The following is a 27071-nucleotide window of genomic DNA, read 5'->3' on the forward strand; positions in this document are numbered from 1 at the left end:
TGACATTGCAGGAGAATGTTGTTACTTGGTTTTAGAATTGTGATATGGTGTTGTCATAAGCAAAATAGTAAAAAAAAAAAAAAAAAAAAAGGTTGTCTAATGTCGCAGCTTGGCTGTCTGCATAAACCAGACAAGGGATTGGCTTAATAAACTGTGCTGATAGATACCAGTGGCCTCATGAAGTATTGCAGAAAATACCACATCAAGTGCTTTCAATCACAGGTGAAGTCGATGAATTGGGCATAGAGTGGACTCTTCATCCTGTTGCCAGCTTGCTTGAGAAGAAAGGTTCCCATTGCTTGAGAAAGATGTATTTTGAGTTTAAAAGTATCTATCAATTGTTGGGTTTGCAAGAGAAGCAATTTAAGAGTTTGCTAATAATTATAGGAATTGATTCTATTTTGGTGAAGATCTGAATCCGAATCTGGATACGAGTGTTATTTAATTTTGAAAGTAATTCTTCACCATTGAGAAGCAGGGCCAAAAACGATATAGTACTACAAAGTATGTTTCAAAAATGTATTGATTGGGCCCGATATATTCTCATGGATCAGGCATTGCATGGCGGAGGTGTGCGCTCTACCGAGTGCCATTCTCGTTGTACCTGTGATTGGCCATTAAGGCCAACTTGTGCCCACATAAGTTTTGTCCACTTATGGTTTAAGTTTTCAAAAGTGCATTGGGTCAAACGATCTTGTCATGTTAGCCTTTTTCAATTCGAAGTTTCAAAGAAGGCTTTTGTTTTTACTGATACTCATCGATTATTTTCTCCAAAATTAGTGTTTGCTAATTGTTTTCATGGGCTATTATAATTGATAGACTAAAGAACCGTTTCAAGCTAGCAATTTTTCTTTTTGACTTTGTATAAGGTTTGCACAAAAGTTTAATTATCTTGGTGAAATTGCTTTGTAAAACGTAATTTTCATCTTTATCATGTTTAGTGGTATATTTTTTTTCCGCGTCATCACAGGTCATCACAGGAGCTTTCAAAGAACCACTAAAGTTCACAAGTACCTCGTACGCTTCAGTTCAACAACTTTTCTTTTTATATAGTTTTGTCTTTTGCTGTTTTCCTTGTTTGTGAGCAGGTCAAATCAGGAAATACAAACGAATGCCGTGGCTCTTCTCAATGCATTGCTGCTCAAAGCCCCAGATGAGGCCAAGCAGGTAAACGGAATGCAGAGTGCGATACAAAATCTGCGCGTCCTCTCCTACCCCTCATTCCTCCCCACACTCATTATCTGCCCAAGTCTCCTTCGATTTTGTCCCTCAACTTTGCTGTATATGCTTATCTGTTTTGTTGTTATCTCCATTTGTGGGGTTCAGGAGGTGGGAGAAAGGTCTCCCACAGCTCAAAATCTCTACTTCCTTTTTTGGTAAAGGATCATTATTAATGAAGCAAACTGTGAAACTTCGTTCTCATAGCCTCGTTCCAAGGAATCTTTTCAGAATCTTCACTGAACCTCTGATAGCTTCCACTTGTAGCTTGCTTGTCATGGTATGCCCTGGAATCTTCTTCTTGCGTATGGCAGCTTAGCTGCCGGGGTAGCTATCATTTATTGGAAGCGTGACTATGTAGCTAATGCAGTGCCCCTCTACCAGTACACACATACTCATTTTGCCGACCTCGGAAGGATGACAGGCTGAGTCAACCCCCTGGTGTATTAATTCAGCGGCCAACGGGGCTTGAATTGAGGACCTTAGGATCCCAAGCCGCCACCCTAACCACTGAGCCAACACCATCATTCCCTGGAATGATTTTTATGCACTCGGTAAGGGTTTTCTTTAGAATCCTGAAGCTCCAACTATCGCTGGTACGATTTCAGATTTCTTCAATTTCCAAATCTTCTTGCCCTCATTTTTAAAATCCACTCCGTGGGAGTACCTTCTGTGCAGCTGCCCTTCACAGGGTAGCTCACCAGATGACGGGATTGGGGCAAAACCTTTGGGACCCCCAATATTTGATGATAGGAAAACCACAGGGTAACCTTTCCGGACCAGATTGCGGTAGTGTGTGTGTCAGGGTGGTGCCGAGGTGTTGTCTACCAGACGGCGGTCTCCTTGGGTTAACCTGAGACGGCCCCTTCGGGTGGGTGCCTCGAATGTCCTATCCCGAAGAGAGGATGATCACCTGTCTCTGTTATCATCTGAGCTCAAGCGTTTGGACATCGGTATTGCAGCACTCTCTGAGGTTCGGAGACCAGATTGTGGCGAGATCATGGTGGGTGGTTACTCCTACTACACCCAAGGGGTTGCTGTATCTGTGTCCAATAAGCTGACTTCCATAATAATTGAGGTAACACCAACGAGCGTGTTTACGAACGTATTATCAGACGAAGGATTCGTCACTCCTTGGGTGTCATTTCCCTGGTCTCTGTATATGCTCCGACTGAGGCAAGTGATCTCACATGAAGGATGCATTCTATGCCACGCTCGAGTCTGTGGTTGATCAGTGCCCCAGGCGAGATACTCTTCTGGTCATGGGGGATTTCAATGCATCGACTGGAACTGATAGGGATGGTTATGAGACGTGTGTTGAACCCCATGGGTTTGAAACTGTGAACCAGAATAGCACTAAGTTCCTTGACTTTGCAAGAAGTCATGGACTTAGGGTGGCTGGTTCATGGTTTCAGTGCCCACAGGCTCATTGCTGGACTTGGTATTCCAATGCTGGTGGTGTGGCAAAGGAGATTGACCATGTGCTCGTTGATGGACGCTGGAGGATGACGCAGAACGGCAAGGTCTACTCGAATGCTCAGTTCCTCAAGACTGACCACAGGCTTCTTGGAGCAACTCTGAAGTTGCAGCTTATATCCAGGAGAATAGTACCATCCCAGCCTAGGCTGGATGTTGGCAAGCTCAAGGATGAGAGAGTAGCTGAAGAGTTTGCGAACAGGCTGAGTGGAGATTTTTTTGGGGGGGAGGGGGGGTCTGGGTGCTTTGAGGGACCCTGAAGAGTTGTGGAATGCCTTTAAGACCACCGTCCTTGATGTTGCTGGTGGATGTCTTGGAACTCAACATTGGGCGAAGAAGAATTTTATCTCTCAACGGACACTGGATACCATTGACCAGAGTCGCAGGGCCAGGCTGAATGGCAGAGCTGAGGCGTAAAACTGTACTTGCACCAAGGGTGGACAAGGAGGCCTATGTGCGAGGAATCTGTGAGGGGGTAGAACATCACCTGTGGTAAAGTGATTCTCTTCCTGCTTACCGAGGAATTCGCACATTACGTTTCTCCAAACCCGTCCCTCGCTGTACTCCAGTTAGAGCAGAGGGTGGTGGACTCTTGACAGCGGAGTCCGAAGTTAAGGCCCACTGGGCCAGTTACTTTGCGGGGCTGTACCAGGCTGATCCACCAACTGTCGAGTTGGATGTCACGAGGGTTACTATCCCCATTGCTGACCCTCCAATCAACTGTGGTCCACCTTCTTTTGTGGACACAGACTGTGGTGAACCGGTTGAAATGGGGCGAAGCTCCTGGGATCTGTGGCATCCATATTGAACTTCTCAAGGCTGGTGGAAATGTTGCACTCATGTCATTGCATGCAGTTCTGTGCTTTTTTTTTTTTTTTTTTTTTTTTTTTTTTGTATACCTTGGTCGAGGCTCGTATGAGAGCTAACACACAACTCACAGCAAGGAGGCATGAGACAAGAGGGGCGGGAGTGGAAGGGACAAAACAGTGGGGAACAGACACATTAGGTGAACTGTGGAAGGGAGAGGGATGGGGATGGGACGGGGAACATGGCGAAGAGAAGATGGACATTTCAGGGACTTTCAGGAAGGAAAGTAGGAGAAATGAAGGAAGTGGGCTTGGGTGGATTATCGGGTGTAGAAAAGATCGAGGATTTGGATGGGGGAAGATAAGAGGTGGTGGTGAACAGCTGTTTTGAAAGCCTGGAGGGAAGAATGGGAAAGAATAGAGTGAGGAAGTTTATTCCAAAGGCGGGAAAAAAGAGGAATGAAAGAGTGAAGATGGGCAGTGATTCGTGATTTTGGTAGTTTTACCAGAAGGGGTTGTTGGCGGACCTTGAGCACCCTGTGGAAATGTGGTAGGGACAAATCGCAGAGAGAGCAGGGGGGCAACGCTGGAGAGGAGTCGGTAGAAGACAGAAAGACCACCGACCAACCTGCGGTGATTGAGTGAGAGGCCCAAAGACTCAGCTTCATTGCGGGAGATGCCGATGATCTTAAATGCCCTGGTTTCGACAGCGTGAAGCCGAGAAAGGTGGGAGGCAGGAGCACCAGCCCAGAGGGGAGAGCAGTACTCCATCAGGCTACAGACAAAAGCTTTGTAAGTGGTCAGGAGCTCAAGAGGGCCGAGGAAGGACTTAGCACGACGGAGGATTCCCAGTCGGCGACTGGCTTTTGAGGCGAGGTTGGAAATGTGACTTTCCCAGGAAAGGTCATGGCAGATAGTGAGACCTAGAAGCTTGAAAGAAAAGACTTCTTCCAGAGGATTGTTGAGAAAGTGGATGGGGGGTTTTGTAAACGGTCCTTTCGAAGAGACATAGTGAGAGTGTGAGATTTGTCTGGATTGAAAGACATGTTCCACGTGTTGGACCAGTTTGTGATTTTATCCAGATCTGCAGTGAGTGAAGAAGCTGCTGCTTGCCGGTCTGAGGGATGACAGATGGTACGGCAGAGGGTGGAGTCGTCGGCAAAGAGAAATAGAGGATTTTCCAGAGAGTCCGAGAGATCATTGATGAAAACCAGAAAAAGAACAGGGCCCAGAACGCTACCTTGAGGAACTCCAGCCTGCACAGGAAGAGGGGATGAAAGAACTCCATTTAGGGCCACACGTTGACTGCGACAGGAGAGGAAGTCTGCGAGCCATGAGTGGAGATGGCCTTGAATACCATGGGAAGAGAGTTTGGTGAGTAGTGCAGGGTGCCAGACTGTGTCAAAAGCACGTGATATGTCCAGGGATACGGCTCGGATTTCCTGTCTGGCATTGAGGACCTCCATCCATTGATGGGAGAGCAGAAGCAGAATATCCAGGGTTGAGTGACCTGGTCTGAAACCAAATTGATGATTGGAAATCAAGCCATTGGAGAAGAGGAAGGATTTCATATCTGAGGCGATGATGGATTCCATCACCTTGCTGATGATTGGGAGAAGGCTGATTGGTCTGTAGTTATAGGGATCTGTTTTTGCACCTTTTTATGCAGGGCAGTGATGTTAGCAGATTTCCAAGCAGATGGCAGATGACCTTGGGCAAATGAGAGGGTGAATAGAACAGAGAGAGGGTGAGCAAGAGCAGAAGAGCAGGCTTTGAGGACACGTGGGCTGATGCCGTCTGGACCGGTTGCAGAATCTGACTCGAGGTTTGAAAGCAAGCTCTCCACCTTGTCAGGAGAAAAGGATACAGAGTCCAGGGACAGTTGGGTGCGACTGGGTAAAGTGGGTAGAGATAGTGATGGGTTTAGGACACAAGATTTAGCTGCAAACACCGAGTTTAGACATTCAGCTTTATCACGTGTGGAATCAGCAGTGCGGCCATTTGAGGTAAGGGAGGGGATGGAGGGGGAACATACACCAGAAACAGATTTGATTAAACGCCACCAGGATTTTGAGGAGGGAGAGAGGTATGAGAGTTCAGACTTGAGATGAGAAAGATGTTGTTTTCTGGCTCTCCTGAGGGTAGATACACACTTGTTCCGAGCTTTGTGGAAAGAACTGAGATTGCCCTCAGTTGGGTTTGCTTTCCATGAGGCAAAGGCAAGTTGTTTCAGGACAACTGCCTCGCCACAAGCTTCAGTAAACCAAGGGCGGGAGGAAGGGTAAGACAACTGAACACGAGAGGGGATAAATCTGTGCATGAGGGAGAGCAAGTTTCTTTGAAAGAATTCCCAGGATGAGTTGATGTTTGAGAAAGTAGTGATAGGAGACCAGTCTGTAAGTTTGATGGCTGCTCGGAGACCCTGCCAGTCGGCTTGAGTGAAATTCCAGACTCGACGGCGGTGAGGTGGTTCTCTGATAACAGCCAGAGAGATGTCCACTTTAACAAGGACGTGGTCAGAAGAACCAATTGGAGCGAAGGAAGAGCAGCAGATATTGTCAGGGAAATTTGTCAAAATCAGATCCAGAAGAGATGGAGTACAATTGCTTGAGATCCGGGTCGGGAAGTTGACCGATTGAGTCAGTCCCAATGAGTCGCAGAAAGCTTTTGCTGAGGTGCCATGGCAGGTGAGAGAGGTACCCACACCTAGCCAACTGGCGTGATGACAATTGAAGTCACCACATAAGAGGAAGAGAGAGTTTGGATGAGAAGATAGAAGATGGTCCATGTTTTCGGATAGTGAGATGTAGATGGAGTCATCACTGTTCGGTGGACGGTACAGTACACATATAAACATGAGGTGGGAGTGGAGGGGAAGCCGAAGCCAGAGGTATTCCTGGGGGTGTGGGGGAGTGAGAGCAGTGCATGGAGAGTGAGGAATAGAGTCTTTGATGAAGAGAGCAACACCTCCACCAGGACGAGGCTCAGGTCTGTCATACCGTAAGAGGGAGTAGCCAGGGAGAGATACTTGGGAGTCAGACACGTCTTGGGAGAGGAAAGTTTCTGTTAGGCAGATAATGTCTGGTTTGTCAGTGGCAACCTGTATGGAAAGATCTGAAAGGTTTGAGCGAAGGCCCCGGATATTTGAGGTCCACACTTTTAATGAAGAGGAAGGGGAGGAGGCTTTGGGTGCAGGAGGTGGAGGGGAGGTGGAGGGGAGGGGGAGGGTAGGACAAGGGACGAGGGGGCAGGTAAGGAGGGTTGCTGAAGGAGTGTGGGGTATTGCAGAACTGCGAGGGGAGGGGGCCGAATGAGGAGAAAAGGCTCTGTGGTGCTGGGGGAGAGGGGGACAAGAGACAAGGAAGAAGGCAGTTGAGAATTTGAGGAGGCGCGGTGAAGAGATGGAGGTGAGAGGGCAGTGGAGGGAGGCAGGTTGGTGGATGAGAGGGGGGGCAACTTTGAGAAGGAAGAGTGAGGGGGATGAAAGGTGGGAGAAAGGTGAGGCGGGGATTTTTGAGAGAGGTGAGAGGGAGGCTTGGAGGAAGAAGAGTGGGATCGTTGCTTTGAGAGTGAGAGTGAGAGTGAGGGGTGAGGGGGGTGAGTTGGCACTGAATTTGGAAAAAAAGAATGGTTGATGGAAAGCGAGCATCCATGGCAAACTGTGGTTTTTAAAAGTTTTAGGTCAGAGATGCGATTTAACACAATTCTTGATGGATGCAATGAAGGTGAATTCAGAGCATGGAGAGAAGCGCTGTAATAGTTGGATTTTTTAGGCAAGGAATGAAGGAGAGCTCGAAATGAGAGCAGTCTGTTAAAATAGCAGAAGAGTAGTGCATTGTGAAACAGTAAAGAGTACCACATGTGTGAGAGAGGAAGATGAAGCATTATAAGATCGTTTTTGTTGTTAAAAATAATGTATGAGAGAGTTCAACAGATTAGGTCATGGAAGTGTAAAAAAAAAAAAAAAAAAAAAAAAAAAAACAAAATCGAGGAAGTTAAGAGGAAGAAGAAGAAGAAGCAGAATCGGGAGAAGGGGAGAAGGTGACCGTGTTGTTGTTGTTGGGTGTATATATATATATATATATATATATATATATATATATATTTTTTTTTTGTTAATATTAATATATGAGAGAGTTCAACAGATTAGGTCATGGAAGTGTAAAAAAAAAAAAAAAAAAATCGAGGAAGAAGACGAGGAGGAAGTTAAGAGGAAGAAGAAGAAGAAGCAGAATTGGGAGAAGGTGAGCGTGTTGTTGTTGTTGTAGGTTTTTTTTTTTTTTTTTTTTTTTTTTTTTTTTTTTTTTTTTTTTGAGATAAGAAAGAGATGAGTTGGGAGAATGGGGGATGTTTGGAAAGTGGGGAGGATCAAAATTGAAGGTAATGGGGAGGATAGAAAATGAAGGTAATGGGGAGAAAAAACAAACAACAAAAAAAAAACGATCGAACACCGAGTGGAACCGGTAGGCCTCAAGCCTACGCCTAGGCCTCAAGCACAGGTAAGAACGTCGACAAAAATACTCACAAAATAGCACGATTTTTGAAACAAAACCGAACTCGCTACACACAGTAACATGTAGGTGAGAAAATTAAACAGTTAAAACGGGACAAATAACAACCGGAAACTTAGCTTTGAGAAGTCAGCAGGGAGCCCCAAAGGAGACCTCTCGCTGCTCAAAACCGGAACCGGAAGTCAACACAGTGCTCTGCCTGGAACACAGGCATCATCCCAACTGATTGGAAGAGGGGCCTTGTTGTCCCTCTCTGGAAAGGGAATGGTGATCGCCAAGACTGCAACAACTACCGAGGGGTGATGCTGCTCTCAGTCCCGAGCAAGGTCTTTGCCACCATCTGTTTGAGTACCAGTGTCCAGAGCAGTCAGGCTTTACACCAAAGAGGTCAACAATTGACTGTATCCTTGCTCTTCGGGTCCTCACTGAACGCAGACGAGAGTTTCGGCAGGGGCTGCTTGCAGCCGATGTTCATCTCTGTAAAGTGTTTTATTCAGTGAATCGGGATGCCTTCTGGAGGATTCTTGGTCTGTGTGGGGTGCCACCAAAACTGATCAATCTGATGTCTGAACTATACTCTGGAACTGAAAGTGCTATGAGATGTGGTAATACCATCTCTGACTTATTTCCAGTTGTTACTGGAGTTTGTCAGGGGTGTGTACTTGCTACCACACGTTTCAGCACTTGTATGGACTGGATTCTGAGGAAGATGTCGGAAAGATCAAGCTGCGGTGCATCGTTTGGGAATGTCAAAATCTCTGACCTTGATTTCTCAGATGATGCAGTCATCTTTGCAGAGACTTTAGATATCCTTTTGGTGGCCCTTGAGGTGCTGAATGAGGAGTCAGAACCACTGGGATTACAGGTTTCCTGGGTCAAAACTAAGATCCAGGCTTTCAATGACATCTTGGATGCTGCTATCCTGTCTGTACCTGTTTGTGGCAAGGATGTTGAAGTCACGGAGAGAATCACTTACCTTGGCAATGATTTTCATGTCTCTGCTGGCTGTGAACCAGAGTTCAACAGACGTCTGAGTCTGGCCTGGAGAGTCATGGATTAATTGGATCATGAAGTGTGGCGCTGCCGGTACCTGTGCGGGAGGACGAAAGTCCGAGTCTTCAGGTCCTTGGTGTTTCCAGTCTTGCTCTGTGGATGTGAGACTTGGACTCTGACCAGGGATCTGAGACGGAGACTTAATTCCTTTGGTACCAGGTCTCTTTGGAGAATCCTTGGCTATCGCTGGTTGGACTTTGTGTCCAATGAAGGGTTGCTGAGAGAGACTCAAATGAGATTTGTTACCTGCATAGTCCGTGAGCATCAGCTGCGGCTGTATGGACATGTGGCTCGTTTTCCTGACGCTCATCCTGCTCACCATGTTCTCTCAGTGAGGAAGCCTCAAGAGTGGAGAAGGCCAATGGGATGACAGCGTGCCTTGTTGTTGCAGCAGGTTGATCAGCATCTCAAGGAGATGGGGTGGGCAGGCGTCTGCCTGGGGGATTGCCAGAAGGAGGCCCCTGGAGTACTGGCGGAAAGTGGTCGCAGCGACGCGCTGCTCCGGCGCATGCTCCCATACCTGACCTGACCTAGTCCAAAGTCATTGGGAACTGAAATCTCAGTCAACAATACTGAGTTTTGCTTTTTAGGAACGTAGTTCCGGGAGCTTATGGTATGGCACGTCGTCCGTCCATCCACATATCCTTGCAACTTCTTCTCTGAAACTACACATACAATTTCGATGAAACTTTACCACAACTTTCATCACTGTGTATTTGCCAAACTTGTTCATGGCATATAAAAAATCGGGCCCGAAGGGAGTCCATGGGGGTTGCCCTTCCCCCCCCTCCCCCACCCGAATAAGTATTTGCTTTCTTTTCAGAAACTACACATACAATTCTGTTGAAACTTGACCACAACCTTCATCATCCATGTACCAGAGTTTGCTTATGTCATTAACAAATTTGAGGCCAAAACGGGTCTATGTGGTGGGGATGGGGGGGGGAGGTTGCCCCCCAAAATAGGTATTTGCTTTCTTCTCAGAAACTATACACACAATTCTGATGAAACCTCCCCACAACCTTCATCACCCATGATGTATCAAAGATTGTTCATGGCATTAAAAAATCTATCCATAGGTGTTTACTTTCTTCTCCGTTACATATTTTGTGGGTAATCCATGCCAACCAGTGGCTCCCTGGTTATCTTATCCTGCCGCTTCCAGGTGAGCGCCCAGTGATATTGCCCCTATGTTTGTGTTTGAACAATAATTCCAGATGCAATTCCTTGTTTGCAATGTCCACACTTGATGGGATTATCTTGTCATGCATGAGCATTATATGTTCATTTCAAGAATTGGACTTGGTTTGTTTTTCCATGATTGTTGTGGGATTGGGATGTTGAAATGTTTACAGATGTGCCAGTGGATTCTTCTACAGATGCTGTCATGTCTTTCTGTGTACAGCTGTTCCGACATGAGTTTTTTACATCCCGAAAGGAAGTGACTGATACTTTTTGTTTCTTACCCACAAAACCTACATTTGTCTGATTGACTCAATCCTGCTATTTTCTTCAAGGCATGAGTGTCGTATCCTTGGTCTTGGGCATTTATGCTGACTCGTTTTCCATCCCAATTCATTTGACCTCTTCTTAGCCATTCCAAAAAGCCTTCCTTGTCGATCCCTATCCTGTCAAGCTCTTTTTAAAATTCTTTCTGCTCTTTTGTCATTCTCCCACTTGTCAGAGTATATCTGCTGATATTTATTTTTGTGTGTCTACCGAGTGCTGAGTAGAACACATACCTCCACCATGCTGAACAGTTTATGTGTTTGAATCCCATTGATAGGCCAGATCTGCATACAGACCTCAACAAATATCTAATCAATTTGTCCTTGTCACACACCCGACCTGTCCACCAAGTTTTGTCCGAATCCATCCATAACTTTTTGAGATATCCTGCGCACAGACAGACAGACAGACAGACAGACAGACAGATAAATGAGTGAAAACACAATGTCCATCCACCTTCAGCGGTGGAGGTAATAATTGTCTGAATGGGTTAGAAACAGTCGTCATTATGTGTTAATTTGGCCCTTTCTCTGTGTACTGTATTTTTAATTATTATGAAGAAAGTAGCTTTTAGTAGTTTTACTTATTTGCTTTTTCTAGGCAGTGCTTTTACTCATTGTCCATGTCATTTTGATCCACTAATTCCAAACTCTGATTTTCTGCACTGCCTGGCTGCTGCTTTGTGCAGCTGCGATGGCTCGCTGAGGCAGCTGAGGATAAGGCACTTAACGACACTAAAACTTTGCTCTTTGTAAGTATGTCTACTTTCAACTTTGTGCTTGCTTACGTGTTCACATTTCTCCACCTGCCTCACCCTCCACTGCTTGTGACAATGCTGTACAATTAGTGGTGCTTTCCAGTCAGCTTGTGTCTTCTTTGCCGTTCTTCCATTTTTCTCACCTCAGCTAACTGAGATCTACAGGTAGTGGACAAAAAAATGGAAATACCTGGGTAAATGAGTGACACCAAGTATATTGAAACCAACAGCTTCCACACAGATGTGGCCTATGTGTTACTTAAGCAAATAACATCCCAGCATGCTTAGGATCATCTATAAAAATGCTGCACAGGCCTGATTGCTTATAATTATGGCTGGCATTGATGCAAGAGGAGACCTCAGTGACTTTAAAAGAGGGGTGATTGTTGAGGTGTGTTGGCAGGAGCTTCACTGACGAATTGCTAGCTCAACTTGCTGATGTTTCACAAGTAACGGTGTCTAAGGTGTTGTCGGCATGGAACTCTGAGAGAAAGACATCATCAACAAAGGGCAAAAGTGGGCGGAAGCACATACGCTAGGATTGTGATATCCATGCATTAATTTGAAGTGCAAGGCAAATCAGGAAAGTAACTAGAGATTAATTAATTGACTGAATCTCAACTTGGTATGCGAGCAGCCAGTTTCACAATAAACGGCCCACAGAGAACTCCACAGAGCGGGATACCATAGTCGGGTTGCAGTGCATAAACCACTCGCCACACCTGGCAATGCACATTTGCGAGTCCAGTGGTGCAAAGAGCACAGGCAATGGACTACTGAGCATGGAGAAATGTGATATGGTGGTGACATGAATCATCCTTCACCATGTTCTTGACAAACGGATGACTGCACGTGTGGCGCCAACCTCAAGAACTCCACAACCCTCAGTGCTTCGTTCCAACAGTGAAGGATTCTGGTGGTTCTGTAATGTTGTGGGGCACATTTTCCTGGCATGGTTTGGGTGCAGTCATTCCCTTAGAAGGCAAGGTCAATGCCAATCACTACTTAATGATACTGAGTGATCATCTTCACCCCACGGTTGCCGAATTTCTTTCCTCACGGGAGGAGTGTCTTCAAAGATGGCAATGTCCCCATACACAGAGCCCGTGTGGTCACCCAATGGTTTGATGAGCATGACACTGATGTTATACATATGTCATGGCCTTTCAGTCATCAGATCTGAACCCAATCGACCATTTATGGGATATTATGGAACGACACCTGAAACTGTGTTTTCCACCTCCATCAAACAGGTGTGAGATGATTGACTTTCTCATGGAAGAATGGTGCTTCATCCTTCCTGAAGAATTCCAGATGCTGGTGGACTCTATGCCATGGCGCACACAGGCCGTACTGGCCACGTGTTGTGGCCCAATGCACTATTAAGTGACTTTACATTAGTGTTTCCATTTTTTTTTTTTGTCCACTGCCTGTACCTTATTTATTTATTTGTTTATTTATTTATTTATTTAGCATTATCAGATTAACTTTTCTGCTCACACACAAACATCTACAGTCGCCCCTCTCTTGAGCGACCTTTTCTCTCTATCTCTATCTCTATCTCTATCTCTATCTCTCTATCTTTCTATCTTTTAATTCCTTCATAAACAGAAGTAGACTTACACAACCACAGACAGACACATGGAATATTTATTTTAATTCCTTTGTGATTTGTTACTTTTTTGTCTGAGAGGTTCTTTTGTGACATTGAGATTTTTAATTCTCCTTGGTATTTTTTTTATTTATTATATACATTCATTCTCTTATTAAAGCATCGCAATGTTTTTATGAACGACATTAAAACATATCTTCATAGGGGGATCTCACGACATCTATAGCGTGCATTTAACGAATCTTAGGGGAACATAAAATTTTATTCTTAAATGAAGTCTAATTTGCATGTTTGAATGTCAAAGAACAGTTTGTTAGTTGCATGTATTTCAAGTGTTGTGCTTGCTATCAAATTTAGGATGTCTACATTGAAGGAGGCCTTCATCAGGACCAATGCTCTCATACAAAACATTAGTATTATTTTTTAAAATATATTTTCCATCATGTATCCATGTAGGAAATGGCATCCAGTCCTGCACAGAAACAGCTGCGAATGGTCATTCTCAATGTAAGTACCAGATGCTGGAAAGATGTTGTTTGATGATCCGATACCTTTGTTCTGCAGTTGATTCCATTACCAGCCAACTGGATTGTGGAAAAGCTGGCAGGTTTATTTCACATATTTATCAATACATATTTCCTGTAACTTACCACATATAGTCCCCTTGATGCAACACAATTATACAACACGATTCAGTTTCAAACATAGTTTATTGGTTTACCTTTCAGGACCAACTACATGCTTACGATTAGGCCAAAAAAAAAATGTTGCATTGGCGTAACGGGTCACTGAAAAATAGGGTAGGTCGGTCGGGATCTTTTTTTTTTTATTTTTTTTTTTTTTCCTAATAAATCCCAAAATTTTTGGATAATAAATCCAAAAATTTAATAAATCCTAATAAATCCCTCCCAAAATCTCCCCCGGCTCGAGTACCACCCTTTTTGTCGGTGGGTTCTGTCCGAAACACTTCCGGGTTTTTGCGATCACGATCGCAATCAACAAGATACTTGAAATCGATAGCAAAAAAAACAAAAAAAAAAACGTAGGGTCGGCGGAATTTTTAGGGTCGGGCGGGTTACGCCAATGCAACATTTTTTTTTTTTGGCCTTACTATGAATAAAAACTTGTGTTTATTCAAAATGTTGCATCGCAATGTTAAACTGAGAAACAAACTTGAAATCTTAATTTAAAAAAAAAAAACATTTCCATTTGTTTAACCAGAATCCTACCAACATATTTTACAACCTAATCTTACCAACCAACTGGGGTATTTTCGGACCCCATCTCCAAAATGACTATTTCACTAAATCTGCCAAAGTTTCACATCAATGACTAAACATGTTGTTTTATTGATAAAGTCAACAAACATAAGAAAAACTAGAGGTGCTATGCTTTATAACTGTGAGCATTTATTGCCTGGTACCATGACGCCCCGCTTTGATACAACCCCGCTTGGAACGGACACCTGACCCACGCTTTGAAAGGCAGTGGAGATGAAAGGATTCAGAAGAAGAAGCTTTGAAAGGGAGTGGAGATAAAAGGGATCCCCGCAGACGTCACTTGTATACGATCGCCCCACGAGCTTCGCTTCGCCCACTTTTGCAACATGGGACTTTCCTCAACCATCTCTGCACACAGGACATCCCGTTGATTTCCCACCACTTATGCATATGGGATGTCCCGCGGTTTTCACACCACTTGTGCACATGGCCGACACGGGCTGTCCTGCTGTGTTTCGCACATCTCTCATTCACACAATCCACTCCACGGTTTTCTTTCTCCCTCGCTCTTATACCACGCAATTTTCGCACACTCACTCTCACTCTTTCCATGCACATAAGCTGTCCTACAGCAGTCCCGCAGCCACTTAAGGGGTCCCACGAGCACCACTCGCATATTGCAGCATGCTGGGCCTTTGTCATCGGTTCCTGTGTGAAAAATTTTTCCAGGGTCCCGCGAGCACCACTTGCATCTTGTAGCATGTCGGGCCTTTAGTCCATTTGCTGTTATTATGTGTTCCATTGTCAACCTTGTTGATGTGGAAAGTGTATGGTTTTATGATTGTTTTGGACTAACATGGGTCCATTAATAAAATTCAGGTTGGTTGCCGGGGTAGCTACCTTGGGGAACTCCTGTAATTTGCATAAATTCAAGATGGCCGCTGCAGGTCAGACGATGGGGCTAAGTTTTTAATTGGTCAACATATAATCCTGTGTAATACCTCTTTTCCATATGTTTTTGACATGAGGAATTCAATTTTGGGGTTATTTTTTACGTTTAGGAATAAATAGAGGTTCACATGAAATGTCCATGACTATTTTCTGCTGAAAATTATGCAACACCAATGCAAAAGTGAAGTCATGAATGGTTCACAACAGTATGTTGATAATCAGAAAGCATACACATTGTCATGTCATCATATTGGACATCTTAGGAACAGAGGACATTGAGCCAAGTAGACAACTTACATATTGTTCATTCCCATTCATTGTACTCGTCTCCTTCCGTATCCTCGTCTCTTTCCAGTTCTGCTTCGACACTCCCTTCTTCCACTTCACTTTCACTGTCCTCCACAGTCTTGTGTGGGTTGAAGCACTTGTCACTGCAACCACAAGTGCAGTATAGTGTGCAGGAGATCTTTGCATGGTGACAACTGCAACTTGCAGTACTGCAGGCCTTCTCCTCTGCTTTGCATCCACACCGCACAACATCCATGAGGTCCAAAGGGGCTGGTGGAGTAGCAGAAGTTGCTGGCACTGGGATTCCATCTCTGATGTCCCATCCATATTTTGTAATGTCAAGTTCAGGTGGGGCCTGCTGATCAGCTGATTTTGTAAGTACTGTCTGTAGATGTGCACGCAAAATATGTTTGAAGAGATTGATCTCAGTTGGAGGTAATGCCATGAGCTTGAGGGGCTTGCCAGACTTCCTTGTGTACATATAGTACCTCATCTCACTCATCGTGGTACCTTCTGGCTGACCATACAGGGCACAGAAGAATGTCCGCCCTGCTTCCATGAGCTGTTCATGGCTTGCGTTCAGCTCGCCAAGTGCGGAGTACAAACCAGGGAAGTTGCCAGCTCTCAGTGTCTTCAGGGCTGACACTTTGCCCTTGCTGTATGGGTATGACATGGTATCTAATTGGCACTGTTGTACTTGACTGAGCGTGCCTCCTTCTTGATCTGCCTTACCACAGAATCAATACTCCTCTCATCTGCATCATCCACTTTGATCCATTTTCAGATGGTTAGCAATGGACTCACGGAAACCAACAATGGTAGCACATCCATCTACCCGAACTAACATAACGTCCTTACTCATGCAGTCTGTTAGTTTGATAAACATATCACGTCGAGTGAGTTTGCCACCAAGATCACAGTACAGGGAATGCAGTTCAACGCTATTCCACATCTTTGACCTGTCACAATTCATGCGCTCTATGACGTTCTTTAGGGCACTTTCTTCTGCAACACCAGTTGGCAAACAGCATATTTAGGGATTGTCATGAAACTGTTATAACGGCGTAGATGGTATTTGCACTCAGCCGCAGGGAGATCAACCAAATATCCAATATGTAACTTGACCGTTCTGGCTACTTCATCATTACGTTGCTCAGCAGCATTAATGATGGCATCTTTCATAGTTGGGATGGGATTACCTTCCTTGTCAAAACGTTCTTTAGTCATGCACTGACGAACACAATCCCATCTTTCTGGATGTTTGTCATCAACAGGTAAACATTCTTTGCCACAAAAAATGCAGTCACGTTTGTAAACAAACGCACCACTGCCTGTTGCCTGTGTGCGAGATCTTGTTGTCACTGTAACACAATCATCTTCAGCTTTTCTTTTCTGTGATTTATGAAGTCTCTCAATTTTTTGTTTTGATGTGTAAGTACAGTAGCATCCTTTGTGACATTCTATGCGAACAGCATCACCACCACCATCAACAATGTCCTGTAGTTTTGCACGTAGCTCTTCATCTCCACGGGCTTTGGCGCAGGAGATCAATGTCTTGATCCCTTGATCAGCGAATTTCTTCAATTCCCCTCCACCATGATACACGGGAAGAATGCACCTTGAATTAGCCATATCTGTAAAAACAAAACAATGAATTAGTAACTCGCATTAATGTCGTATGTGAGCGTCCAGTTGTCAGAATAGTGACCTTGTTGTCATTCAAAATGTAGCTCACACGGCAAACAATTGCCAGGAACTCGAACATTGACCTCAAATTTACTTCTAATCACAAAAATAAGGTTAAATATCAATTCCTCGTGCCAAAATTATATGGAAAAGATGTCTCATGTGTAATTTTAAGTTCATTATCTAAAAAGTTATATTTTCAGCCCGGTCGATGACGGCCATCTTGTATTTGCGCAAAAATAACAGATTTCCCCATGGTTGCCATCTGGGCAACCAAGCTTAATTTTGTCTATGCATGCCTGTGAACAAGAAACCACCATAAAACCATACACTTTTGAGGACAACAAGGTTACTTCTCTGGCAAATGAACTACTTTGTCATCGGCTCCCGAAGGAAAATTTTATTAATGAAAGAGCATGATTTTCTTTCCTCTGTAAAACATGAGAATTCGCATACCTTCAATGGGCGGTGTACATTAAACTTTCACGACTTTCACGACCATTATTTAATATGTTTATTCACTTCACATTAAACATGTGTCTTACATATCCGTCAGTTTGTTTATAAGCTTTTAAAGGCCGGGCGAAAACGAAAAGTATTTTTAATGAAAGACTACGATTTTCGTTCCTCTGCATAATGTGTGAATTAACATACCTTTATTGGATGGTGTATATTAGACCGCTGACGTGATCGTTGCACACAAAACATACATTACCTTGTTTGAGTTTAAATAAAATTGTACGTTTGTTTCCTTAAAACGGAAGGTTTATTTTATGAAATAAGACACATTGTTCAGTCTTCAAATGTACATGAGGCCTCCAAACATTTGTGTGAAGAGGAAAATATGGCTGCGATTTCTGGGCGGCTGGAGGCAAAGGCGTGGCCTAGCTAAAAGGCATTGCTTGTGACATTTGCCGAGACGATGGAAGGCATGGCCTGCAGAATGGGAGGCGCTTATGACACACCCACACACAGACATGCACAGCTAGCTTGTGCAGTATGTAAAATATGATTTCTTGGGTATGATAAAATAATTATTTCTCTGAAACTGAATAACCTATCAATACTGCACTTTGCAGTTATGATGCACTATCCTTGCTGTATATATTTTATTTAACAATGACATCATCAGTCGGATGGTGTGGCAGCCACAATGGTTTCAAAGAAAAGAAATAAAAAATTATATTTCGGAAACTGCTGTTGCGATTGATTCAAAACTTTGCAGTTATGATCCCCCCTTGCTCCATGTACTGTAATGTGATTCATATTGTTGCGTTAAGGCATTGCCGAGAAAATGAGTTTGAAAATGTCGGTTTTCAAACGAACATTGCTGCCAAACCACGTGACCTAGGTCATTTAAAATTTGCACTCTGCCCATGATTTGGTAGGGGATCACGTAAGTGCAGTTTCGTCTTAATCGGATAATGTTCATTTTTCTGTCCAATATGGCTGTCACACCACATGACCTATGATGTCATCATTTTCACCGTGAATGCAACAATGGTGGAAGATAATATTGCCAAATTTCACTGCGATTGGACAAGCAGTTCCAGAGAAAACATTTCATATTTTTCTTCAATCCAATATGGCCGCTCAACCAAGTGACCTATCAATTATTCTTCATCACCCTAGTATCCCCAACTCATGCGGAACATGACTGTGAAGTTTCCCCGAAATCTGTCCAGCCGTTCTGGAGAAGAAGAAGATTTTTGAAACTTTTCGAGTAAATCCAAGATGGCTGCCAGACCATGTGACCTATGGTGTCATAGTTATCTTAATTTATTCAGCATGTCTCGCCGATCATTTGTGTGCAGTTTAATTTCGATCTGTAAAGTGGTTCTGAAGAAGAATAATTTTTCCTTTTTTTGAAAAACCCAATATAGCTGCTAAACCACGTGACGGATGACGTCATTTTTTTGTGTTCACATCTTTCCCTAGATTAACCTCAGAAATTTTCATCCTGATGGGATGCAGTGTTCTACATTTCGACTTTTCACTGGGATACCACTTCACTGATGACGTCATGGTTAACACCACTTGTACTCCTTGTGGAGGTCTTCACATTGAGCCATATTTCAATTTTTTCCAGCAAGTGGTTCCAGAGAAGAAAACTTCCGAAGTTTTTCCATTTTTCCAACATGGCTGCCACCTCGTGTGACCTATGACAACATAATTACGAAAAAAATTCTGCACAAGTAGTCGCACTTATGGTTAAAATTTTGTGTCAATCGGACAAGTCGTTGCTGAGAAAACACATGCTTAATATAAGGAAATCGTCGAACAAAGAATAATAACAAAAAATAATCTGAACAGAAACAATAGGGTACCAGCCTGTAAGGCTAATGGTACCCCAATAAAAAATAAATATATAATTAACTTACCAACTGGGGACTTTTATGACCACAACTCAGAATCACTAAATTTCATTCAATCCGCTGAAGTTTCACATTGATGAGGAAACATAATTATTTTGATTGGTTGATGTTTTAGTGATAAAGTAAACAAACAAACATTAAAAAAAAATTTTGGAGGACTTGCTCGATACATATACCAAATGAAAGCATCATATATGCCAAAAAAAATGTAATGAAGACAACACCGAGGTTGATTTGGACCCCAGAAAGGATCCGCTTTTAACTGTGCAGCAAGGTGGATCTTAAAACCTCTTTTTCATATATATATATATATATATATATATATATATATATATATATATATATATATATATATATATATATATATATATATATATATATATAACCACAATATATGGGTAAACAAAGTAATAAAACATGAAATACATTGTTAAACTAATATAGCAATAACATCAAAATGTATGCCTGGGGTCCAAAAAGACCCCTGTTGGTAGGACTATGGTTAAGGCTTATGGTGAAGCCAAAATAAATCACATTCAGAATAAGGATTATGAAGAGGTGGAGGAGGTGGTTGATCAACACTGTTTCTCCATAACAATACTTACATCAAGTAGATTACTTCATGGTGAAGAATCATTTTCAGGATTCTATAGTCTGCATCTGGATACAGATCTTCAGTAAAATCTAATCAACTTGTCCTTGTCACACACCCAACATGCCCAATCAAGTTTCTTCCGAGTACGTCCGCAACTTTTTAAGATATTGTGCTATATATCGTTTTTGGCTCTATCATTGGTGAAGAATCACTGAAAAAATTATACTATCTGCATCCGAATCTTCACCAAAATCGAATTGATTAGTCCTTGTATCGCTATCTCCATTGTATAGTTTCAGTGTATTCCTTCCATTTTTCTTTCACCTGTGCTTCTTCTGTAAAATCGTTTCCTGTTCTTCTCTTAAGGACCCCAAACGTGTGATCTCTCTGATATTTTAATTTTGACATTTTGACTTTTATTTTGACTCAATATCTCCGATATTTATCAAATATTTTCAATTTGATATTTTTATTTGTTTTTTTTCCCCCTCTCTGGTGTCACATTCACTCCATCTCTCGGCATGCTTCTTTGAAATATTTGTCTTTCCGAGTTTGTCGTTGGAAGTCAGAATTTAGCCTTTACTGTCCTCTCTTGATGCACCTTTGGTTTTCATCTCTCTTCTCATTTCCACAATATTTATTGCTTCTTCTGACAGCCGTTTACCATTCTTCTTTCTGCTTGTTTTGGGGATGTTGTTTTTGTCCTTTCACCATGTCTTCAACGTCTTGCCAAAATTTGTTTGGCATTCTGGTCCAGCTCCAGCTCTACAAAAGGTTTTGTGTATATATATATATATATATATATATATATATATATATATATATATATATATATATATATATTTAACCTATATTGCTTATTGTTTACATGTGTTTACAAGTTCATATCTGTTCAGAGATTTTATTTATTTATTTTCACCTTTCTCAATTTCACTCTTAGTTTTACCAAAAGGAGGGAAAAAAAAAACAACAACCTCTTGTTAATGAGGTAACCAATGAAGTACCTCTCACAATAGTATGAGTATTAGTAAAAACAATTTGGACAGGAGAATAGGTTGAGGCTCATTTTAAGGTTTTAATGGACAGGGGGGGGGGGCATGCAGTAGTTTTCTAGCACGGTGTTCTTGTAATGAGAAACTGATTGATAGACATTTTACTCATACGAAGAGATTGATTCTGCTTTTCTTATACTCATACTATTGTGAGAGTTAGGTCATTGGTTTAATTGCTTCTTGTGATGGGTGCAAGTGGTTTTGTTGGGGGGGGGGAGGGGATGCGATTAAACAATTTGATTTTCTCTAAAGTATGAGGGCGGTTTATGATTGTGAATTTTTTTTATTGTATTGCATTGTAGAACAGGTACAAATAATAGTTTATTGCCGAATTATTTTGAGCAACAATATTGTTTACCCTGATGCTGTTGTGGAGGACTCGACGTCGATGCAAATCAAAAGTATTCTGGGTAAAACCAAGACAGTAGCCATGAGTCACATATGTTGTGGAAAAGAGGTGTATCATCATGTTGCATATGAAGGCAGAACATGTCTGGAGATTAAGGTCATAAGAGAGTGTGTGCACAATTTGTTGGTGCATTACACTTGTTTGTGTTGAATGGTGAAGCGAGTTCAAAATGGCCTGTGAATTGGTGAGAGATCTTCAGGATACTCACCTGAGGCAAATGCTGTCAATCTGGAAAACATCAAACATGTCGAACAACTACTTTTTGCTAATCACAGAATTACTATACAGTACATCCTGGATTTGCATGAGGGTTAGATAACAGCATTAGAAGTGAACAAAATCATTCATTCACACTTGAAGTACAAGAATATGAGTACAAGATGGGGAGAAGTAACTTGTGTGGCCATTTTAACAAATTTATTGGATCCCAACTGGGGGGAGGGGGGGTGGTGGGGTGGGTGGTAGAGGAGATTGATGAAGAAGATTATGACGTGGGATGAAACATGGGATCATCATGTCACATCAGAGCCAAAGTAAGCCTGCATGGAGTGGAGACATTTTTGGTCCTCAACAACAAAGAACAATCGAGGTTCAGCTAGAAGGTTTTTTTTTAACGATCACTTCTTTGAACCTTAACTGTTTATTTTGTGTGGCATTTCTGAAGATCAAAGTTGAATTCATTTAAAATCTAATCTGGTTCTCGTGTGCACAGTCAGTCATACGCGCCACACAGACTATCGGCACCGAGATGTCCCACCAGCTGTATGTGCTTCAAGTGCTCACCTTCAACTTCCTTGAGGAGAGGATGATGACTAAAATGGATCCTCAAGACCAGGTCTGACTTTACTTAAATATAGTTTCACATGAAAATGCCTTTTATTTATTTTACCATTTTCCAGGCTACAATGATAATGAGAACAAATGGCTATTGATGCAGTTGTCGTACCTCAGCTCCCCCACCCCACCTCTCTCTCCTCCTCAAGTTGTGTACAAGTTGAATAATATTGTGGAGGTCTCATTACCACTGAAACAAAGCAAATGTAATATACTTTTAAAATCGAATTCCAAAGAGCGAAATGTTAAATGTAGGCAATCGTTAGTGTTTTAAAATCTACCTGCAAAACACCTGGGATTTGCACCTGTGCACGCCAATTGTTTTGCCAGCAAAGGTCACCCAATTGTGTTAATCCCCTGAGAATAATCTGCCTGAGATTTGGATGAGGAATTCCCCCAGGGTCAGCTTTAAAATTGTTTTTCACCAGGATATTTATACGCCCATCAGCACTGTCACACCATTCACTGTCCTGCCAGTTAATGCTATCAACTTCAAAATCCCAAGACAAAAATATATATTTGATAAGTCTCTCCTGCAAGGCTCAAATTCCCAATGAGATAGTCCATCTTCCCAACAGCATTCAACGTCTTCATTTGCACAGTTTTTTTTGTTTTGTTTATTTTTAAATCAAGACTTGCGCCCTTTGCCTCATCGGACATCATGGCTTATGGCGCTCGTTGAAGGCCATCATGAAAATAATAAGTCTAATTCTTGATCATGAATAGCTCTTTATTACTCGCAACGATTGCTAAATATAAGATTGCTTTGATATTATTACATTGTATTTTCAATACAAAGGTTATTTAAAAAACTGAAATGAATGTCACCATGACCTTTTTAAGGACTGTGTTGGCTTGAAGGACTAGATTAACATCAGAATAGTTTCACAAAGGGGAAAAGAGAGAACAAATGGATGGACTTGACATGGGAGAGGGAGGAATGTTAATGATGAGCTTTAGTTGGATGAAGTGGAACAGTAGACAAAATTGGAGATGTAAAACCAAATGTTTGATGCTTTTCTTGACCACTTGGCTGAAATATTTTTCCATGTGAAATTAAGAACGTAATCTGCAAGTATCTTGTGTTCTAACAAAGAATTATTGTTTTGACAACGTTGTACTAAAAGCAGCTCATTCAGTATTCTGGAGCCTTCATTGAATGGCAGCATTTTTTCCATTTCTTTCGGGAACTCCAGTGGGCCATGGAACAGTTGCACATTTTTGTGGCGATCTTTCAAATAGGGTTACTTTATTTTCTCTTAAACCTCTTGTTGCTACTTTTGTGTGCACAGATGCAACGGGATGCTCTCTTTGAGCTGTGTCGTGTGGCCTTTGAGTTTGAGCCTGATGGCCTAACTCAACCTGGAGGCACGCTTGAGAGACGCAAAGGCCTTTACTCAAAAGACTACAAGCGGCTGGGTTTCTCTGTGAGTCCCTGGGTTAAACCCCTCTAAGATATGCTGGGGTCTCACATTCACTTGCCATGTCGCTGTTTCTCTTTACATGTAATGTGTTGATGCAAACACCAGCTATGATAACATTCCACAAATGCAGGACAATCATATTTTCATCCAAACAAATCGGTGCAAGAAAACAAATCTGCTCATCTATTCCAGACAGCACTGCATCCCACCATTGCACAAGACTCCAACACTTATTACGTGAAAAATGCAACTTACCACGCTGGAGAGTGAAACAATGTAAAACCAGAAGGGCACTTGTTAGAGTGATTACATCCGCCACGTAAGGCCTAATCCATGAGAACGTATCGGGCCCAATACATTTTTGAAATATCATGCTGTACAGTACTATATCGTTTTTGGCCCGATCTCTCAGTGGTGAAGAATCACTTTAAGAATTAAATAATTCTCGTATCCAGATCCGGATCTTCACCAAAATCGAATCAATTCGTCTTTGCTACACACCCAACATCTCCACCAAGTTTCATCCGAATCCGTCCACAACTTTTTCAGATATCGTGCTATATATCGTTTTGGCACCATCTCTCGATGGTGAAGAATCACTTAAAAATAGCAGATCCGCATCCGGATCTTCACCGAAATTGAATCAATTCTTTCTTTTCATACACCAAGCCTGTCCACAAAATTTCATCCGGATCCGTCCACAACTTTTTGAGATATCCTGTACACAAACAAACAAACAGACAGAAATGGGTGAAAGCATAACCTCCTTCACCTTCGGCGGTGGAGGAAATGAAGATTGAGTCTTACTCGTGGAAGGCTCGTGTTGATCTGCATCGGCAGGCAGGTAGAACAATGGATGAAATCAAAAGGACATTGATTGAGGTATGCTAACCATGGTGGGAAGCAAGGGAAGTTGTCGTTTTGTGTGTTACCCCTTTGGCAGAACAAAAGAGAGAGAGAGATGGCATAAAGTTGAGGATTGATGTGGAGTGGGAGAGAGTCAAAGCAGGATCAGGGATCAGAGAGCACGTGATGGTGCGAATGACTAATTTAGACAGGGAGGGTCATGCATGTTTCAGGCGTTAAGTCAAGAAGACTTGAACTGGCATTTTAATAAGAATAACAGTGAAAAACAAAAATTGGCAAAACATTCGATAAATATACTGAAGCAATTTTTAAAAATTGAAACAAATGAATACAAACATAACACTGAACAACAAATTTCAAAAATTTTTTTTTACTGGAGATGTGTAAAGTGATTAAGACTAATTTGGGTACGCTGATTTCAAAAATCATAACCGTTTTGCTGTATCACGTCAGGATTTTCAGGAACAGAAATATTCCCATTGCCTAGAAGTCAGGATTTCAATGAAATTTACATATGTCTTTAACATGTCGATTTCGTACAATTGTTGTTAACTTGTGTTATATTTCTTTCTTCCAGATAAAGATGAGTAGGCGTTCCTGTACCAATCATCCTGACAACTTCTGTTATGTCTATGGTCGGTATACCAAAAAAGATCAACAGCGAAGTATATCTACAGCAGTGAAAATGAAGGCCGCCTACTTTCACTACTTCGGGTGTAAGGTGGGGGACCAAGAACAGAGCTGGGCACCACACATCTGCTGCACAAGCTGTCACACAACCTTGACTCGGTGGTTGGTGGGCAAGCGCGCGAGCATGCCATTTGCGGTGCCCATGATATGGCGTGAGCCGCAGAATCATCATGATGATTGTTATTTCTGCTGCACAAGCATCGCCGGCTTCAACAAGAAGAATAAAGGTCACATCAAGTACGCTGACTGCGTCTCTGCTCGTAAACCTGTGCCTCATGATGACGAGAACCCCGTTCCAACACCTCCAGCTGATCAGAACATAGCTGTAAGCAGTGGTGAAGAGGATGGTGATGATGAACCTTTTGAACTCGACACTCAAGAATCACACCTTCTGAACCAGGGAGACTTAAATGATCTTGTAAGAGATCTCTCGCTGTCAAAGGCGAAGGCAGAGCTGCTTGGATCAAGGCTGCAGCAGTGGAATCTACTTGAACCTAACACCAAGATATCCTTGTTCAGAGCACGTCACAGAGACATGGCTGAGTTCTTTGAGATGGAAGACACGATGACATTCTGCAGTGACATCAACGGTCTGTTGAAAGAACTTGGGTGTGATCACGATCCTGCAGACTGGCGCCTCTTCATCGACTCGGGGAAGAACAGCTTGAAGGCTGTTTTGCTCCACAATGGCAACGAGAAACCATCAGTCCCACTGGCTCACGCGTTCGGCATGACAGAGACCTATGAGACTATGCGGTAGCTGCTTGATTCCATCAAGTAAAATGACTTCAACTGGCACATCTGCGGAGACTTGAAAGTGGTGGCGCTGTTGTTCGGGCTGCAGTCAGGCTACACGAAATACATGTGCTTCCTTTGTCTCTGGGATAGCAGAGACGACAAGAATCACTGGACGAAGAAAGATTGGGAAGAGCGAAAAGAGCATGTACCTGGTCGACACAACGTGAAGCATGTCGCCCTTGTCGACCCAGCCAAGGTTTTCCTTCCACCACTCCACATAAAGCTCGGCTTGATGAAAAGTTTTGTACGGGCAATGGATCTGAATGGGCGTGGGTTTTTATACCTCAAGGAAAAGTTTGGCAACACCTTGTCGGAGGCCAAGATCAAGGCTGGTGTCTTTGTTGGACCGCAAATCCGACAGATTATGAAGGACGAAACTTTTCCGACAACTCTAAACCCCAAAGAGCTGGCAGCGTGGAGGAGCTTCAAAGCTGTGACGGACAACTTCTTGGGGAACGAGCGCGCGGACAACTATGAAGAAATAGTGCAGCAGCTGCTGGAGTCCTTCAGGAAACTTGGCTCCAGGATGTCCCTGAAAATCCATTTCCTACACCAGCACCTGTCTTCCCTGACAACTTGGGAGCAGTCTCGGACGAGCACGGCGAGCGATTCCACCAAGAGATTTCACTCATGGAGACGCGTTACCAAGGGCGGCACAACCCGAACATGATGGGCGATTTCTGCTGGTTCCTGCATCGTGAAACTGACACAGAGCAGCACAAACGCAAAGCCAAATGCCTAAAGCATTTTTAATTACATTCTAGTGGAGTTTTTCTGTAATTTCTATAATTTTGAAGCATTCATGATGAAATAAATGAATAAATGAATTTTTGTAAATTTCATTGAAATCCTGACTTCTAGGCAATGGGAATATTTCTGTTACTGAAAATCCTGACGTGATACAGCAAAACGGTTATGATTTTTGAAATCAGCGTACCCA

The 27071-nt window shown here is 42.7% G+C and overlaps 1 protein-coding gene across 6 annotated transcripts in view; it reads left to right on the forward strand.

The window, feature by feature from the left end:
- LOC147017701 (engulfment and cell motility protein 2-like) overlaps nucleotides 1-27071 on the forward strand; it is a 361388-nt gene that overhangs the window by 201911 nt on the left and 132406 nt on the right. For 5 of the 6 annotated variants that reach the window (XM_085847513.1, XM_085847516.1, XM_085847515.1 and 2 more), the window contains 5 exons: nucleotides 1089-1167; nucleotides 11262-11324; nucleotides 13399-13449; nucleotides 22231-22353; nucleotides 23645-23779. In XM_085847513.1, the coding sequence (XP_085703639.1) occupies nucleotides 1089-1167; nucleotides 11262-11324; nucleotides 13399-13449; nucleotides 22231-22353; nucleotides 23645-23779 (451 nt within the window). The remainder of the gene's footprint in view (nucleotides 1-1088; nucleotides 1168-11261; nucleotides 11325-13398; nucleotides 13450-22230; nucleotides 22354-23644; nucleotides 23780-27071) is intronic. The other variant, XM_085847517.1, reaches the window with a different exon arrangement.

This window comes from Eptatretus burgeri, chromosome 11 (genome assembly GCF_056783735.1).
Source record: "Eptatretus burgeri isolate ZD-2024b chromosome 11, Ebu_testis_v1, whole genome shotgun sequence".
Taxonomy (NCBI): domain Eukaryota; kingdom Metazoa; phylum Chordata; class Myxini; order Myxiniformes; family Myxinidae; genus Eptatretus; species Eptatretus burgeri.